Raw genomic sequence first — 14,859 nt, 5'->3', positions numbered from 1 at the left:
AATGCAGTCCCCCGACCAGCAGCATCAGCAACACCTGTGAACTTGCTAGAAATGCGAGTTCTCAGGCCCCATTCAGATCTACTAAATCAGAAAGTCTGGGGGAGGGGACCAGCAATTTGTGTTTTAACAAGTCCTCCAGGTGATTCTGAAGCACTCTCAAGTTTGAGAACCACAAGACTAGATCAATAACTTCCAATATAATGCCATCAACACACAGATATGTTGATCAGTTGGGAGGATTGTATCACAAATTATTTGAAATTGATAATAAAGTACTCAAGTTTGCAACCAGTTTACTTTCTTAATGAAATGAAAGCAGGTTCTTAGTAAACACTACAATAAAGTCAATTCACATGTATTACAACATTCTTAAGTGACTTTTTTTTAAAAGGCAGAATTATAGCTAGCACACTGGAAATTACAAATAACCTGTATTTATCTGCTGTAGCAATACTGTAACAATAACACATCTAGGGGGCCAGCCCCGTGGCTTAGCGGTTAAGTGCGCGTGCTCTGCTACTGGCAGCCCAGGTTCGGATCCCGGACGTGCACCAATCCACCGCTTGTCCGGCCATGCTGAGGCCACGTCCCACATACAGCAACTAGAAGGATGTGCAACTATAACATACAACTATCTACTGGGGCTTTGGGGAGAAAAAGGGGAAAAAAAAAAAAGGAGGAGGACTGGCAATAGATGTTAGCTCAGGGCCTGTCTTCTTCAGCAAAAAGAGGGGGATTGGCACGGATGTTAGCTCAGGGTTGATCTTTCTCACACACACACAAAAAAAAAAAATGTAAAAAAAGAAAAAACAAATATATCTAACATATGTCATGTAAATTTCAACTGTCAAAAAAAAAGGTACACAATTTGTACATGTGCCTTCCAACTCTAACAGCTTATTGCTTTCTCTTTTAATTCAGAGTACTGAGTTGTGGCTATTTTGCCTATTTATTGCCCGGGGAGTCCTCAGAGTCCTCCCTCTCGGCTCAGAACCATCTCCTCCCTTACAAGGCCAAAGCAAATCTCAGGTTAACTTTACCCACAAGGCTAGTGTTGTGCTTATACTGTACCACACTATTAAGGATAGGATTCGAAGTAGGCAAAGGATTTACAGCTGAAAACAGGAGTCTACACACTAAAAACTTGTCTATCAGGGCTAAAATCTAGGTTAATTCTCATGAAGAGTTGTCTTATCCCTTATAACTGGTAATGCAGTAAGTGAAGAGAATTCTACATCCTGTGGCAGATTCTTCCTGACCTACCCTACCAAGAGCCAAACCCACATGTCACACTAATCAAAGTCCATTCTCTTAATCCCTATCAAAAGCCTTTGCTTGATATCCATATGCAAAAACAATGAACCCTGACCCATACTTCAAGCATATCAAACAAAACATATACAAAAATTAATTCTAAATGGATCATGAATCTAACTATAAAACCTAAAAGTATAAAACTTCAGAAGAAAATACAAGAGTAAATTTTTTAACTTTGAGTTAAGTTCTTAGATAAGTTAGAGTTTTAGATAAAGACACAAAGCATACGTTTAAAAAGAACAAATTTATAAATTGGATTTCATCAAACTTAAAAACTATTACTCTTCAAAAAATACTGTTAAAAAATTTAAAACCAAATCACACATAAGGAAAAAATATTTGCAAAACACTCATCTGAGAAAGGACTGGCATTCAGTATATATAAAGATCTTCCACAATTCAATAATAAGAAAACACACAAGCAATAAAAAAAAACGTGAGCAAAAGACTGAAAAGACACTTCAACAAGGTAGAGGCAAATATGGCAAATGAACATATGAAACTATCCTCAAAATCATTTATCATTAGGGAAGCAAAAATTAAAATCAAACAAGAGGTAACATCAGCAAAATGGTGGAGTATGCAGCTCCAAACTAACATCCTTCCACAGAAACACTGAAAAACAAGCAAACTGTCAAAACCACATTTATCAGAACTCTGGACAACAGTCAACGGTTTACAGCAACCAAGAGAAGGATGAATCAAGAAGTCAACCTTAATCAACCTTAAAAATGGTAGGAAAGGGGCCAGCCTGGTGGTGTAGCAGTTAAGTGCGTGCGCTCCGCTGCGGCGGCCCGGGGTTTGGATCCCAGGCGCACACTGACGCACCACTTGTCAAGCCATGCTGTGTTGGCGTCCCATATAAAGTGGAGCAAGATGGGCATGGATGTTAGCCCAGGGCCAGTCTTCCTCAGCAAAAAGAGGAGGATTGGCGACAGATGTTAGCTCAGGACTAATCTTCCTCACCAAAAAAAAAAAAAAATGGTAGGAAACCTTGTGGCATTTTTACTTGCCCTTGCCCCACACACTCCTTGACATGGAGGCAGTCTTGAAGACATGAGCCAGTGTTCCCAGCCTGGGACTCTAGTCCTTGCTTCCAGAAAAAGCAAAACAGACCTTATTTGCAAATTATTGTTTATGTCTAACTTGTCTGGGGATTACTTAAAGGACTGACACAAGGCACTTCTCCCTGTTTCACCTAACTCAGAATCTGTTCAAGGTCGAAGAGCAGCAGCCATTGCTCAAAAACACTGTAAGGTGATCCAAACACTCACAGCCATCTGGGCAAGAGATTACAAATGAGACATACAATAGAGTGCCTAAGGTCTGGGAGGAAAAGGGGAAATTAGGGCAATTAAGAACACCTGTGTATATAGGGTAATTTAGAAAGTCCAAGGCAAAATGCATGCTCAGGAGAGACCTGAAAAGACTTGAAGCTTTCATCTCAGGCTGATCCCTAGGCTCAGTACAAGTCTGGCTAAGTGCTGAAGAAAGACCCCAGCACAAAGTCAATCTGCAAAGACTGGGAGGTGTATTTGTTTGTGTGTTTGTTTATTTAGCTCCTGGAAGTCAAGGAAATTGCCATTAAAACACCAGCTAGGGAACAGAGACATCAGTACCACACATAGCAAGGAATACAGTTTCTGCAAAAAAAGGTTGGGAAAACTCACTAGACAAACAAGACAAGTATAGCCTTCAACAATCAAAAACAGCACACCCTGGGGAAAGGGGAGAAGCTGATTTCCAGAGTTACCAATACTCAAATGTCCACTTTTGAACAAAAAAGAATCACAAGACATACAAAGAAATAAAAAAGGATAGCCTATTCAAAGAATCAAAATAAATTAACAAAAACCATCCCTGAGAAAGCCCAGCATTGGACTTGGTAGTAAACTTTAAATCCACTGTCTTAAATATGCTGAAATCGGCAAACATGGATAAAGAATGAAAGAAATTCAGGAAAACAATGCTTCAACAAAATAAGAATATCAACAAAAAGCTAGAAATTATAAAAAGGAACCAAACAAATTCTGGAGATGAAAAGAACAATAAGTAAAATGAAAAATTCAGTAGACAGGTTCAACAGCAGATATGAGCAGGGAAACAAAGAATCAACACTGTTGAGTAGGCAAATACAGATTCAACAATCTTGAAGACAGGACAATTGAAATTATACAGTCTGAGGAGCAGGAAAAAAAAAAGAATGAAGAAACGTAGGGCTGGCCCCGTGGCTTAGCAGTTAAGCGCGTGCGCTCCACTGCTGGCGGCCCGGGTTCGGATCCTGGGCGCGCACCGGTGCACCCTTCTCCGGCCATGCTGAGGCCGCGTCCCACATACAGCAACTAGAAAGATGTGCAGCTATGACATACAACAATCTACTGGGGCTTTGGGGGGAAATAAATAAATAAATAAAATCTTTAAAAAAAAAAAAAAGAATGAAGAAAAGTGAAAAGAGCCTATGGGACCAAAGGGATGTCTTCAAAAGAAATAATAAATGCATTAAGGGAATCCCAGAAGGAGAACAGAGAAAGCGGAAGAAAGAACATATGAAGAAATCATGGCTGAAAACTTCCCAAATTTGATGAGACAAGAATCTGCATGTTCAAGAAGCTCCATGAACTTCAAGTAGGTTAAACTCAAAAAAATTCACATTGAGACACATTATAATCAAACTGGACGCCAACAATAAAAAGAAAATATTCAAACCAGCAAGAGAGATGCAACTCATCGTGTACAGGGGATCCTAAATCAGATTAACAGCCAATTTTGCATCAGAACCATGAAGTCCAGAAGGAAGTGAGATGACATATTTAAAGTGCTGATAGAAAAAACTGTCAATTTAGATTTCTATATCCAGCAAAACTATCCTTCAAAAATAAGGGAGAAATTAAGACATTCTCAGATAAACAAAAGATGAGGGAGTCCATTACCACTACACTTGCCCTAAAAGGAGTCCTTCAGGTTGAAATGAAAAGACACAAAACAGAAACTTGAAGCCACATGAAGGTATAAAGATCTCCGGTAAAGGTAACTACATGGGCAAACATAAAAGCCAGTATTATTGTATTTGTGGTTTGTAACTCCACTTTTTATTTCCTATATGATTTAAAAGACATGCATAAATCTGTTATTGGGCACACAATGTAGGAGATGTAATTTGTGACAACATAAAGGGGGTGGAGGAATAGAGCTGTATAGGAGCAGAGTTGTTGTATGCCACTGAACATGGCACTAATTCAAACTAGACTACTATAAATTCAGGATGTTACATGTAATCCCTATGGCAAGCATAAAGAAAATATCAAAAAGCACACACAAAAGGAAATGAGAGGGGATCAAAATGGTTCACTACACACACAAAAAAATGAACTAAACACAAAAGATGGCAATAACAGAGGAAATGAGAGACAAAAAGGATATAAAAAATACACGATAAAAATACATCAATGAGCAAAGACATACATGCTTGAATCAAATGAAAAGATAAAAGTCTCAGCAAAGAAATAGAAGATATAAATAAGAACCAAATGAAATTTTAGAATTGAAAAATATAATAACCAAAATAAAAAACTGACTGAATGAGCTGAAGAGCAGAATGGAGAGGACAAAGTAAAGAAACAGTGAACTGGAAGACAGAGGAACAGAAATTACCCAATGTGAACAACAGAGAGAAAACAGACTGAAAACAATGAACAGAGACTCAGAGACCTATGGGATTATAACTAAAGATCTAATGTCTGTGTCATCAGAGTCCAAAAGGAAAAGACAAGGAGACCAAGGAAGGCTGAAAAAGTGCTAGAACAAATAATGGCTGAAAACTTCCCAAATGTGTCAAGAAGACATAAACCTACAGATTCAAGACGCTGAGTGAACACAAAACAGAATAACCACAAAGAAATATGTTAGGAAACATAATTAAAATTCTGAAAAACTATAAACAAAAGAAAAATATGAAAGCAGCCAGAGAAAAATGACACCTTACCTATAGAAAGAAAAAAAAAATTATTTTTGAATGACAGAAGATTTCTCATCAGAAACCATGGAGTCCAGAATAAAGTGGTACAGTATTTTTCAAATGTTAAAAGAAAAGAACAGTCAACCCAGAAGCAATACCCAGTGAAAATAACGTTCAGGAAGAAGGATAACTAAGAGAATATGTTGGCAGCAGACCTAACCTTAAAGAACGGCTAAACGAAGTTCTCTAAACAGAACTTTAGGAAATCAGGAAGAGAAAAATACTACAGTAAACAAAAATGCAGATAAATACATTAGGTTTTCCTTCTGTAACATATATTTTAAAATTCACTAAAGACATTTATGCTACAAAACTTGAATCAGAATTAGGAAAACTCACTAATGAGATGAGAGAGCTCAAGAAAAAATTAGAAATAGAAGATCAGTTATGAAATGAAGACTAAACTTGAAGGAACACAAGAGAGAATAAACACAACAGATAATGCCTTAAGAGATACGGAAGATGGAATGGATTGTTGTTTTTTTCAATGAAGAAAGAAAAAAAAATATTTGAGAGAAAATGATATGTTGAAGAGAGACAAAGAAGATCCAACATACAGCTAATAGAAGTCCCTGCAGAAGAAAATCAAAGCAAGGCAACAGAACAAATACTAAAAAATAAAATTCAATAACTTTTCCGAAGTTAAAAAAATTGTGAAAACTGCACACTAAAAGAGCACACTATACACAAGAGATATAAATCCAAAATAACCAAGACCAAAATATATTTTAGTAAAATTATTGAACTTTAACAACAACAAAAAAATCCTTTCAGCGTTAAAAAAAAAGAGCATGTGATCTTTAAGAAAAACTTAGATCACCATCAGATTTTGACACCAATTCTTTAAGCCAGAAGAAAAACAAGATTACATATATAAGATACTCAAGGAAAAACAATGGAAGCCAAGGATTTTATATCCAGGAAAAGTAATCTTCAAGGTAAAGGGCACAGGCAAACTGTTATCAATATAAATAACTCAGGGAATATTGTTCCAACAGGCCCTTCCTAAGGAATCTACTAGAGAGCAAGACTCAGACAATCAAAATAACCAGAGATATAAACATGTTGGTTAGCATTAAATATATAGTCATTTGTAGAATTATGAATAAATGTACATTAAAAGGAAGAGAGTAAAATGGAGGAGGGAAAGTGGAGATAGCATACACAAAAAAAATTTTTTAACAGTTTTCATTAATCATTATTGGTGGTAGTATATTAGTATTGCCACTAGAGACTCATATATTTAACATATGATAAAGCAAAAGAATCATTCCTGGATATTCTAATTCTGTCATCCCCTGAGTCCTTGGGAACATAATTCTTGGTATGGAACAGAGGAGATACTGATGTAATATATGGGAGACTAAGTAAAAGAAAAAAAAAAAAAAAAACTCTGCAGTCCTCTGTAACTATCATTGTTAATTAACAAGGTAGTTTTATTATATATATTTCTTAACTCCATCCACTGAAAAGTCGTAGAAACAATGACCAATCTAATAGCATTGAGTATCCTTAGGATCTAGATTGCAATTGTTCTGAAATATTATTTCCCATTAAAAGAAACCAGGAGTTCTTGGAGAAATAGCTAATTCCAGGTGTAAGGTGGAAAATGAGCCTGGAACAGTTTGACATATGAAATAGCAAGAATATTATCAAAACTGTTAGGATCAGGTCAAAAAGACTAAGGAACCAACTTGAAAAGGCTCTTCCTAGACAACAATAGGACAATTTGAGCTTCAATTAGTACAAGAAAACACATCAAATATGGGTTTAAACCCATCATCAAATACATTTAAATGCATGACTCCACACTGATAATAAAAAATAATTAGGGGCCAGCCCAGTGGCATAGTGGTTCAGTTCGCGTGCTCCGCTTCGGTGGCCCAGGTTCACAGGTTCAGATCCCAGGCACAGACCTATGCTACTCTGGAGCCATGCTGTGGCGGCGTCCCACATACAAAAACAGAGGAAGATAGGCACAGATGTTAGCTCAAGGCCACTCTTCCTCAAGCAAAAAGAGGAAGATTGACAACAGGTGTTAGCTCAGGGCCAAACTTCTTCACCAAAAAATAAAAATAAAAAAAAAACAATAATTAACTGGTCACATTCTGAAGATGGCAGGGAACCAATTCATTATCTTAAAAACTAGGTAAATAAAAGGAAACAATCAGGCCTTTCTTACATAAACTATACCACTGGGAACCAAATAGTAGACGTGGGGAAGCATCTCCTCAAAACGTTACTCCAGCTAAAAACAAAAACAAAATGATAGAATTATATCACCATTGTGCAACTCCTAGTTAATGAGTCTCCGCACTGAGCATCAACAACTGCTAAACTCAAAGAGCAAAAACCAGACATTGTCTGCCTCCAGTTGAAAGAACATGCTACCACTCATAATCTTGCCAAAGAAACTGAACCTGAGGCTGATTAAGCCTCTGTATCCAGCTGTAACTTGCAGGAAATACAAATGACACAGAAACATTTTGAAATGCACCAAAAGTATGCAATCTAGACTGTGGGAAATTCTACAGGTCAAATGCCCCAGGGTTTTTCAACATACAAATTTTAAGGAAAAGGAAGAGATGGAAGGAAAACCTACAGATTGAAAGAGACTTAAACATTATCTAGTTTTTAAAAATGGGCAAGACTAAACTGTGATGTCTTAGATGCAAACTTATAAAAAAACACAAGGAAATTATTACTTTTTAAGTCAGGATAGTGATTATTTTTGGAGGGAGGCAGAGGCTATGATTGGGATGGGGCACAGGAAGAGGAGTTTCTAGAATGGCTGGCAAAATTCTCTTTCTTGACCTGGGTAATGGTTATAAGGGTGTTCATCTTATAATAATTCATTAAGCTACACATTTGTTTTGAGTGCTTTTCTTGTACTTGTTATATTTTACAATAAAAAGGTTAAGAAGAAAAAAAGGAAAGAAAAGGAAGAAAAATCACAAAACAAGTGAGCTGCTACAAAAAATAAGGGAATATACTGTTACACTTAAAGTTATAGCAGTGACAAAGAACAAGCACAATGAAAAACATCGAAACAAACACGTAGTGAGACCCAATACAACCAGGCATTTTAAACCTTAATTTAACCATAAAAACAACATTGCAAAACAGACATTCTTATCCTCATTTCGAATTCAAACCTACTAAGCTACTGAGAGAATTCAAGCCTAGTCCAAAGTATCCTTTTACTCCATATTATATTTAAACAACAATCAATAAGAAAAAAAAAAAGTCTATAAGCAAACACAGGAATAAGGAAATCATGGAAGACAAAAATTCCCAATAAATATATGAAAAGATTCTCAACCTCACCAGTAATCAGGAAAATGTATTTAAAACACTGAGATGCCACCTAAACCTAGCAAATTAACAAAAAGTAATAACCTGGTAACACCAAGGGTTGGCAAGGACATAGGGAAACATCACTGGTCAAAGTACAAATTAGTACAATCACTGTAGAAAGCAATCTGGCAATAATATCCAGCAAGAGAAACTTGCACATGTGCACAAGGAGATAAGTCAAAGGATATTTACTGTAGCACTCTAATAGGGAAAATGGAAATAACCTAAGGGTCCATGATTATAAGAATGGATAAACTGTCATTTATTCAAAGGAATGCTACATAGCAGTTAAAAATTAATGAAATTGATCTAAATGTATTAACACAGATCAAGGCTGGCAAACTTCAGCTGGCAGGCCAAATCCTACCCATCACCTGTTTACGTCCAGCCAGGAAGCTAAAAATAGTTTTACAGTTGTAAATTGTTGGAAAACAAATCAAAAAAACAATATTTTGTAAAATATTATTCTCAATATAAAGAATATGAAAATTATATGAAATTCCAATTTCAATGTCTATATGTAAAGTTTTATTGGAACATAGCCAAGTTCATTTGTTTACATGTTTTTCTTATGGATGCTATCATGCTACAACAGCAGAACTGAGTAGCTGTGAAAGAGTATGACAAAGCTTAAAATACCCACTATCTGGCCATCTACAGAAAAAGTTTGCTGATCCATGACATACATAATTCTCAAAAACAGTGTTGAGTGAAAAAAAAGGTAAAAGAGTAAAGGGACACATACAGTAATACCTAATTTGTATAAAATTTAAAAACAAATACTGCTACATCTTGCATATGGATAAACATCTTTAGTAATGGATTTTTTTTGTCCCCACTAAGGTAACATTTTAATACACACCATCTTCAGGACAGTGGTTCCCTCCTGGGGTGGAGTGGGGAGGGAAGAAATGCTATCAGTACCTGTAACATTTTACTTCTTTAAAAAACAAATCTAAAGCAAAATGTAAACATCTGTTAAATTTAGGTAGTGAGTATGCAGGTGTCTAATGTATTTTCCTGTAAATTTGTAATGTTTTATAATTAAACACTTTTTTAAAACATCAAGTGAGAATTAAAATTGCAAGAAATGATTACCAGGTCAGAATTCAATTTTTTCATTGTGGCAACAGAAATGCCATAGACGGTTAAGACCTATGGATTACACAGACATATAAACATACAAGATCAAATACTTTTTTCAAGGTACTCAAAGCCTTCATTTAAAAAATACAAGATCAAGAAAGGGATAGAAAGCAACATTTGCTTTATTGTGTAGAAGAGAAAATTTAGCAGAGAAAACTAAGGCAGACATTTTGCACAAAATCATGAAGCCAATGAAAGTACAGAAATATAAATCAAATCTTAACTCCAAGTCCATAAATCACAGCTTAACCCTCTAAAATAATTTGTTAGTTAAAATGAAAGCAACTTCAACTTTTTAAGAGCATAGGCTCAGGAGTCAAGGCTCTGGAACTTGCAGGACCTTAAGTTATTTAACCTCTCTGTACCTCAACTTCTTCATCTGTAAAATGAGGATAAATACTATCTACCTTATAGGGTTTATATGAGAATTACAGTGTTTAGCACACTACTCACCACAAAGTAAGACTTCAGTAATTGTTATCTATTAATTATACTTTGTGGTGGAACTTCAGGCTTGAATTTCATCCAAGTAATTTCCTCTTAAACTGAAAAACAGTAATAACAAAGATTTTGTTTCACTTTAACAAAAGTTTGAATATCTACTATGTTCCAGAAAGCATGCTAAGGATACAAACTTGAGCAAAATAAAATCCCTATACTTGTCACTTTTTTTACTCTATTTTCCCTAAAGTTGTGGTTCTCAAAGTGTGGTTTCCAGACCATCAGCTTCATGATCACATGGGAACTTGTTAGAAATGCAAATTTTAGGCTCATCTCAGACGTCCTGAATCAGAAATTCTGGGTGTCAGGCCCAGCCATCCTTGTTTTAACAAGCCCTCAAGGTATTTCCATTAGCCCTGAAGACTGAGAATAACTTGCCTGAAGAAGTTCACACCCCGCCTCAAAGGGGAGTGAGTCTGTGATTGGGTCAGGTTCATTTGAGTGGGCCAATTTCAGGAGTTAAAAATCAAAGCACAGCTAGGACAACTAGATATCCATCCACATGCAAAAGAATGAAGTTAGACCTTCACCTCACACCATATACAAATATTAGCTCAAAATGGATCAAACATCTAAACATAAAAGCTAAAATCATAAAACTCTTAGAAGAAAACATAAGGGTAAACCTTCATGACCTTGGATTTGGCAATGGTTTCTTAGATATGACACCAAAAACACAAGCAACAAAAGAAAAAAATAGATAAATTGTACCTCATCAAAGTTAAAAACCTTTATGCGTGAAAGGGCACTAGCAAGAAAGCAAATGACTGAGCCAGCCCTAATGGGTCTAGTTGGTAAAGTTCGGTATCTCACCACTTCAGTGGCCTGGGTTCACTTCCTGGTCTCGGAAGCGCACCACCTGTCTATCATTTGTCATGCTATACCACCTGTCTATCAGTTGCCATGCTGTGGCGGCAGCTCACATAGAAGAACTAGAAGGACTTACAACTAGGATATACAACCATGCACTGGGGCTTTAGGAAGAAAAAAAATTTACAAAAAAAAAAAAGAAAGTACAGTGACATTAGCAACATGGCAGAGTGAGCTGTTCCCTGTGTCTCTCCCCCTTTGAACAACTAAAAGGACATTCATTGATCAGCAGAGGATACCCACACAGCACATCAGGACACCTCAGAGACCCAAGAAGCTATACATCTGAAGGTGGATGGACTACCCCCCAAGAAGGTGATGGGTGGAGACAGGTGAGCACCCTCTGGACCCCAGGCAGCCCAGAACATGCATGCGACTCCTTCCTGGCTGGAGAGACCACAGCACCGCTGCAGCCCCGAGGGTGGGAGCATGTCTCAGCAAGACCGTGGAAACAGGTGATGGCAGCCCTGAGCCCCCCATGCGATCGCCTCCCTGTCTAGTGGGAGAGCCCTCAGGGCCACAAGGCCCACAGAGAGCAGCACAGGCTTGGACCCAGTGGGGAAGCCCTGCCCACCCAGCACAAAGGCTGGTGCAACCTAGGAGCAGAGGGCAGGTGAGCTGCCGCCCAGGTGAACAAACTCCCGGCTGCCGTGAACACCCACAGTACTGCTGTGGCACTGAAGAGGGGAAGCGTGTCTCAGCGGGACTGTGGGAGCAGGTGGCAGTAAACCTGAGCCCCTGTGTGATCACTCTCTTATCTAGTGGGAGAAACCACAATCCCACCCCATCCCAGGGAGTGGTTCTGGCTCAGTCCCAAAGGGGAGGTCCCACCCACGAAGCACAATGGCTGGTTAGACCTAGGAGCAGAGGGCAGCAGAAAGCAAACAAACCCCTGGCTGTTGTGAATGCCCATAGTACTAGTGTGGCCCTGAAGCAGGGAGCACAACTCAGCGGGACTGTGGAAGCAGGCGACAGCAGCCCTGAGCCCCCCACGTGACTACTTTCCCATTCGGTGGGACACCCCACAAGGCCACTGCAAACCCAAGGAGTGGCCCAGGCTCAGACAGGCACAGCTGACAGGGATCGCAGCAGCGGGCTCAGATTACACAGCTCCTGCACTACCCCCCACCAAGTAGTGGCAGGTGGAACCTGCGGCCAGATACTATCACTATGCGCCGGCACAAATCCACTCCACCAAAGGTATAAAGAAGCATATTAATACTCCAGACCAGAAGGAAAAAGACAAACACCCAGAAATCAATCCTGAAGGCATGGAAATCTACAAACTAAATGACAAAGAATTCAAGAAAACCATCATAAGAAAACTAAACAATCTACAAGAAAAGTCTGAAAGACAGTTCAATGAAATCAGGAACCAAGTTACTGAACAGAGAGAATTCTTCACAAAAGAGATCGAAACTATAAAGAAAAACCAAACAGAATTGTTGGAGATGAACAACACAATGGATGAGATAAAGAAAAATCTGGAGTCCTTAAACAACACAGCTGACAATATGGAGGATAAAATTAGCAATCTGGAGGATAGGAACACAAAAATGCTTCAGGTGGAGGAGGAAAAAGAACTTAGACTAAAAAGAAATGAAGAAATTCTCCAAGAAATAGCTGACTCAATTAGGAAATGCAACATAAGGATTACAGGTATTCCAGAGAGAGAAGAGAGGGAAAAAGGAGCAGAGAGCTTGTTCAAAAAAATAATAACTGAGAACTTCCCAAACCTGGAGAAGGAGCAGGAATTACATGTAAAAGAAGCCAACAGAACTCCTAATTACATCAATGTGAAAACACCTTCTCCAAGGCACATATTAGTAAAGCTGGCAAAAGTCAATGACAAACAAAAAATATTAAGGGCAGCAAGGTAGAAGAGAATAACCTACAAAGGAAGCTCTATCAGGCTTTCAGCAGATTTTTCAACAGAAACCTTACAGGCTAGGAGAGAGTAGAATGATATATTCAAAATTTTGAAAGACAAAAACTTTCAGCCAAGAATACTATATCCAGCGAAAATATCCTTCAGATATGATGGAGAATATAAACTTTCCCAGATAAACAAAAACTGAGGGAGTTCATTGCCACAAGATCTCCCCTACAAGATTTGATCAAGAAGGCCCTCATACCTGAAAAAAAAGGAAAGAAAGGGTTTACAAAGCCTTGAGCAAGGGGATAAACAGGCAGACAATATCAGAAAATTGCAACTCTCTATCAGAACAGATCAGCAAACACTTAATTATAACTCTAAAGATAAAGGGAAGGAAAACATCGAAAATAAATATTATCACTTCATTTCAACCACAAATTCAAAACACATAACAGAATAACTTGTGACAACAACAACTTAGAAGGGGAAGAGGAAAGGGATGAAACCTGCTTAGACTAAGAGAACAGGAAGCTATCAGGGCATGGACTAGCTCATCTACAAGATCTTCTATACAAACCGCACAGCAACCACTAAACAAAAAATCATAACAAAGACACAAATGATAAATAAGGGGAAAACTGAGAAAATCATCACAGAGAGCCACCAAATTGAATTAGCAATCCAAAATACATGGGACAATAAACAAGGGAAATACGTAACAACTGAAAAACAAGCAATAAAATGGCAACATTAAGCCCTCATATATCAATAATCACTCTAAATGTAAATGGATTGAATTCCCTAATCAAAAGACACAGAGCGGCTAGATGGATTAAAAAACAAGACCCAACAATATGCTGCCTCCAGGAAACACATCTCAACTCTAAAGACAAACACCGGCTTAGACTGAAGGGACGGAAGACGATACTCCAAGCTTACAGTAAACAAAAGAAGGCAGGTGTTGCCATACTTATATCAGACAAAGTAGACTTCAAGATAAAAAGGTAAGGAGAGACAAAGACAGGCAATATATAATGATAAAAGGGACACTCCACCAAGAAGACATACTACTTACAAATATATATACATTCAACACAGGAGCACCAAAGTACATAAAGCAACTATTAACAAACCTAAGAGGAGATATCAACAATAACACAATAATAGGAAGGGACCTTAACACCCCACTTACACCAATGGATAGATCATCCAGACAGAAAGTCAACAAGGAAATAGTGGACTTAAATGAAAAACTAGGCCAGATGGAATTAATAGATATATATAGAACACTCCATACAAAAACAGCAGATTACACATTCTTCTCAAGCGCACATGGAACACTCTCAAGCATAAACCACATGCTGGGAAACAAGGCAAGCCTCTACAAATTTAAGAAGATTGAAATCATATCAAGCATCTTTTCCGACCATAATGCTATGAAACTAGAAATCAACTACAACAAAAAAAACCAGGACAGTGACAAAGATGTGGAAACTAAACAACAAATGGATCACCAAAGACATTAAGAGAAATCAAAGAATATCAGGAGACAAATGAAAATGAAAATACACCAACCAACTCATATGGGATTCAGCCAAAGCAGTCCTGAGAGGGAAATTCATAGCAATACAGGTCCACCTTAACAAAAAAGAAAAATCCCAAATAAGCAATCTTAAACTACACCTAACAGAATTAGAAAAAGAAGAAGAAACAAAGCCCAAAGTCAGCAAAAGGAGGGAAATAAGAAAAAATTAGAGCATAAATAAAATTGAAACCA

General features: G+C 37.7%; 1 protein-coding gene across 5 annotated transcripts in view; it reads right to left on the bottom strand.

Annotated features, from left to right (window-relative positions):
* Nucleotides 1–14,859, bottom strand: part of MAST2 (microtubule associated serine/threonine kinase 2) — a 229,384-nt gene that overhangs the window by 193,523 nt on the left and 21,002 nt on the right. Inside the window, exon 1 of one of the 5 annotated variants that reach the window (XM_058552293.1) lies at nucleotides 7,515–7,574. The exons of the other annotated variants lie outside the window; for them this stretch is intronic. Coding sequence (XP_058408276.1) covers nucleotides 7,515–7,559 — 45 coding nt within the window. The 5' untranslated portion in view covers nucleotides 7,560–7,574. Of the gene's footprint in view, nucleotides 1–7,514; nucleotides 7,575–14,859 lie in introns of those variants that run through there. 5 annotated transcript variants of the gene reach the window in all.

This window comes from Diceros bicornis, chromosome 13 (genome assembly GCF_020826845.1).
Source record: "Diceros bicornis minor isolate mBicDic1 chromosome 13, mDicBic1.mat.cur, whole genome shotgun sequence".
Taxonomy (NCBI): domain Eukaryota; kingdom Metazoa; phylum Chordata; class Mammalia; order Perissodactyla; family Rhinocerotidae; genus Diceros; species Diceros bicornis.
The sequence above is the reverse complement of the archived record's forward strand: the minus strand, read 5'-3'. Positions and strand labels throughout refer to the sequence as shown.